At 45.4% G+C, this 4654-nt stretch overlaps 1 protein-coding gene across 5 annotated transcripts; it reads left to right on the forward strand.

Annotated features, from left to right (window-relative positions):
- Positions 1-36: 36 nt before the first annotated feature.
- On the forward strand, positions 37-4234 carry LOC118218777 (nuclear transcription factor Y subunit beta-like). Of its 5 annotated transcripts, none has more exons than XM_035401454.1 (7): positions 37-59; positions 1814-1907; positions 2204-2337; positions 2530-2727; positions 2975-3053; positions 3204-3283; positions 3684-4234. In XM_035401454.1, the coding sequence occupies exons 2-7, from the start codon at positions 1814-1816 to the stop codon at positions 3714-3716; spliced, it is 618 nt and encodes a 205-aa protein (XP_035257345.1). In that variant the 5' UTR covers positions 37-59; the 3' UTR covers positions 3717-4234. The 5 variants fall into 5 exon arrangements, with proteins under 5 accessions (XP_035257345.1, XP_035257343.1, XP_035257344.1 ...); XM_035401452.1 differs by lacking the exon at positions 37-59 and adding an exon at positions 211-361; XM_035401453.1 differs by lacking the exon at positions 37-59 and adding an exon at positions 395-706.
- Positions 4235-4654: the final 420 nt, after the last annotated feature.

A 4654-nucleotide genomic window follows, 5' to 3' on the forward strand; every position in this document is an offset into this window, starting at 1 on the left:
ATTATCCTTGGTGGTAACGTTCGTCGATAACTTGCATAACAGCCGGTTTGCTGTCCAAGGTAAGTAGCCACTGTCACTTGGAACGAGGTTTCAGTCGCGATAGTGAAAGGAGGGAGAAGAGAGCGAGTATCAGCACCACTCGCAAAAATCGCGCACTGACCTCTGATTGGATGAGGTGTCACGTGTGACGCATTTTAGCTAATCAGAGACAAGTGCGCAATGTCAACGAAGACAAAAGAAACGTAGCCAGTTGGCGCTGTTGGGACGCGGAGCTCCGCGCTGGGACTGGTTCTTTCGCAGCCATTTTCTGTCCAACCAAACGGCCGTTTTGAGAAGGTAACCAACCAGGGCTGCATTGCAGGTTTGTGTCTGACTCCGGCCAATGATTGCTAACCGATTTCTCGTTAGCTCGAATGGAAATGTCCGTCTCTGACAGATTTTTATTTGTTGTCTGAGTGAATGAGAGATTGAGAGCAGGAAGTACCAATATGAGATAATAATTAAGTTTCTGGTTTAAATCTTGGGTCTGCGCTGGGTTTGACGACTAACAATACAGGCCCGAACTGGCAGCTGATGCTCGGTATTTCTTTGTGAAACCCCCTCAGTCGAGATCTTCGGCAGATATAGTGTCTCGCATATGGATATTAATCCTGGTGGTTCTTGCACTAAAACTACACATTTAACCACAATGGAGAGTTGACAAAAAGTGAGTCAGACTTATGTTGGATTTTCGATACGAGTCGTTTCCACTCCTCCTTGGGTAGACTAGCGCGAAGCTTTGGATAAACTGGAAAACGCGCTCCATTTCACCATGTAGCGGTAGCCTTGCTAACATTCGATAGCGAACGTTGTTGTGAGATTAATATACTAGCTAGCTAGAAAATATTTCATTCAGTAGATAGTTTGTTGTACATTGTGTGACACTACAGAAAATTAGCTGTATATTTCAGGCAGGTAACTCGGTGCGATTGAAAATGGTAGTAAACAATTTGGCAAGATCATTTACCAGTTTCCGAGAAGCTAACGTTAGCCAGCAGTTGTAAACAAAGGCTGGTGAGGTGTTTGGTCCCATACAGTTATGATATATGCCGCTAGATAACGTTAACTTTTAATTACGTGGTCTAAGTTTCACTTGTGCAGCGTTACCACAATCGAAATAAAACCAGCGATGTGCCAGTTTGCCGGAGGTTTTATTTGATTTGAATCACGATGCCTATTAACCACTTAGCTAACGTAGCCTGGTGTCAAATGGACCCCTTTTGATTAATTAATGAATTAATTACATGGTCAGAAAGCAATTGATGACTGGCAGAAGTTAGATGGGAAATTATTAATTATAACTAATTCAAATTAGATGAATGACCCGAAGTATTAATGCATTCACCATTTCCAGTCCAGACTGCTACGCGGGAACAAAGGACCGAGTATTAGCATTAGCCGTATGAGGGAGCACGGTCGCAGACTAACCCTAACATCTAATATCACTTTTGCTAGCAAGGTGGCTGTTTGGACAAGTTTATGCAAATGTGCTGGAATTAAGATCTACCAAACCGTATATTGCATAACACACATGACATTCATGTGCGGATAAGGCAATACTGTATAGAAGAGATTTTTTTTAAGTTTGTGTGTAAATGCAGTAACATCTCAAGTAACTTCATTATAAGTTTAGCTACCACAGTCTCATTATGCAGAGGGTAACTACATTTTGGGTACTATTTTGGACAAAGGTGGCAAACTGATGGTACGCGCAAAAATGTCCAGATGTCTTAGTGTGACAGTTTTGTAACAGAAAGTCGATTATGGTTTTCAGATGGACGGAGACAGTTCTACCACCGACGCCTCCCAGCTGGGCATTACTGGAGAGTACATGGCGGGAAGTCACTACGTCCTGCAGTCTCAGGACGGTAATGTCCATTTTCTGTCACCTTCGGTCTTTCCGAAATTAACACTTTAGGGCGGCCAGTGAAGCATGGTGGTGTTCTGAGACCGTTTTAATGTCAGAAAAAGCGGGACATGTCACGCTGAATACACGTCCTATATTCACACCCCACGACTTGTAATTTGTCAGATAAATTAAGAATTTAACTTTCTGTAATGTATTGTGTAACAGTGATAGATCTATGATTAAATGACACATTTATAGACTGCCGCGTTAGGATGTCAAACGATCAGACGTTTCTCTTTCCTGTTACCCTAAAAGATGACGGAGACGAAGGAATGAACGATCACGAAGATGGCAACGGCAGCAAGGACAACTTCCGCGAACAGGACATTTACCTCCCCATCGCCAACGTGGCCCGCATCATGAAAAACGCAGTTCCTCAGACAGGAAAGGTATATGGCACCGGCGAGATCTATCTCCCAACCTTCTCAATGACGTGTTCAATGTTCACCCAGAATTTCTATTTAGGCCTATTTGGGATTTGAACGTGCGACTCTGGTTTAGTGATATAAAGCCCTTTTGATACGCTTTATCTCTCAGCCACACCCCTGAGCTTTAGGTTTCTTTTTTACCTGATTCAACAGATAGCGAAGGATGCTAAGGAGTGCGTGCAGGAGTGCGTGAGCGAGTTCATCAGCTTCATCACGTCGGAGGCCAGCGAGCGCTGCCACCAGGAGAAGCGCAAAACCATAAACGGCGAGGACATCCTGTTCGCCATGTCCACGCTGGGCTTCGACATGTATGTGGAGCCACTGAAACTCTACCTGCAGAAGTTCAGAGAGGTACGGTCACGCCAGCGGCCGCACACACACACGCATGCTCACAGCTCCTGGTTACCTAATTAAGCCCACCGCCCCACCCTGTCCATAAACCAAAGATCCGCCGCCTCCTGCACTACAGTGTGGGCTTTAGCTTGTAACATAGGGAGTGCTATAACTCCACTGTGGTGTGACATAGGGAGCATTATAACTTCTCTATGGCGTGACATAGGGAGTGTTATAACTCACCAGACCCATTTCCTTGTCCCAGGCCATGAAAGGAGAGAAGGGAATCACACCCGTGTCTGTGAGCGAGGGTCTTGGAGAGGAGCTCACAGACGACAGCTTCAGTAAGTCGACGTGTCCGTCTGTCTATCTGGCCGTCTGTCATGCCTCTTGGACCTTCCATAAGAAGTGACATGTTGCAGGGGTCCACATTTGTGCATTAGGCAGTCATGTATGTATTATGTGCTCATTTATGCATTTTTTCCGTTTCCCAGCAAACCAGCTGCCAGCAGGTCTCATCACAGCTGATGGACAGCAACAGAACGTCATGGTGTACACCACCTCTTACCAGCAGGTACACATGCACACCCCACACACACACCACATACCTGTCTGAGAGAGACCACACACACCACATACCTGTCTGAAAGAGACCACACACACACATACCTGTTTAAAAGAGATTGCACACCACATACCTGTCTGAGAGAGACCACACTCACCACACATTCCTGGCTCTCTGGGAAATGGAGTCTTAATATGATGACTATTAATATGACAAACTTCATCACTCAATTAATCACTTAATTTAAGTGACTGAAGAGTCCACACACCTTGTTTCCAAAGCCCTACACTGGCTGCTGATGGTAAGGAACCCACAAAACCCTGCAGGGCTGCGGTGTAAGATGTGTGATGTATCAGTAATGTGAGCCTAGCTGTAATAACGTACACGGTTGTGATACCTTCCTGGACAGATCCCTGGGGTACAGCAGATTCAGTTCTCCTGATGGGACTTCCTGTTCCTGAGAGCAGGGCTGAGGAGCCGAAGAGGGGGGTATCTGTGTGCCAGACAGAGGTCAGAGGTCAACATCACTGCCCTGGCTGCTGGTGTGGGGATTTGTGCTACCCTGCTGTGTAAATTTTACAAGCCCATTCACAAAGTTTAGTAGTGAATTACCCTGAGGTTGGGACTAAATCCCTGTCAGTAAGTTTAGGTGTTTTTTTGTTTTGTTTTTGAGTACTTAGTTTGTGGATTTATTTTCCCTTAATTTTGTACATTACTTGTTTGGAGTTTTATCCAAGTTTAGAGTGGCTGAAGTTGACACTGCAACAGGAGCCTTTGTCAGCTCCTCCTGTTCTTTACGTTAAAAAAAAACAAAAAAGAGGAAAAAAAAATCCCCTTTGTTAGAGCAACAGGGGTACGCTCTTAATTTCATATTGAATCATGTTACACTTTTTGTAATTTGAGTAAGAATACCATGTGATTTCATGTTAATCCTTTTAATAAAAATGCAAATGTTACACGGTTGGTTTGTCCATCGTCAGTTATTCTTTTGTCTCCACCCCCAGTCCCTGTACGTGTGAGTGCTGTGTCCAGTGTGGAGGAGTGTGAGTGTGAATCAGGCCTGGACACGCAGCCGCTCGCACACGGCTCACGCTCAACAAACCACAACTGGCCGCAACTTAAACGCTTTAACGCTTGACTGTAGCACCAGAGCAGCGGTACTGAAATCACCCAGCTCTGAGCTTCACTGAAGTCGATGGGCTGTTTTTTTAATTTAACCCACCCCTCCACCTTTCTGAACACTGGTCCAGTTCAGTAGCCTGATTGCCGCTGTGCCATCAGTTCAGTAGAGCTCAGTCTCACGTGGGGATCAGCACTCTACCCAGGGCTGAAAGGTACCAGGATCACGCACGCAGGAAATCAGAGGCGAAAAGCCGTAGC

The sequence above is a fragment of the Anguilla anguilla genome, chromosome 19 (assembly GCF_013347855.1).
Source record: "Anguilla anguilla isolate fAngAng1 chromosome 19, fAngAng1.pri, whole genome shotgun sequence".
Taxonomy (NCBI): domain Eukaryota; kingdom Metazoa; phylum Chordata; class Actinopteri; order Anguilliformes; family Anguillidae; genus Anguilla; species Anguilla anguilla.

Coding starts and splice junctions, on each gene's coding strand:
- LOC118218777 (XM_035401450.1), top strand. CDS start 1,442: ATGAGGGAGCACGGTCGCAGACTAACCCTAACATCTAATATCACTTTT. Junction 1,499..1,813: donor ATATCACTTTTGCTAGCAAG/GTGGCTGTTTGG, acceptor TATGGTTTTCAG/ATGGACGGAGACAGTTCTAC. Junction 3,284..3,683: donor ACACCACCTCTTACCAGCAG/GTACACATGCAC, acceptor CTTCCTGGACAG/ATCCCTGGGGTACAGCAGAT.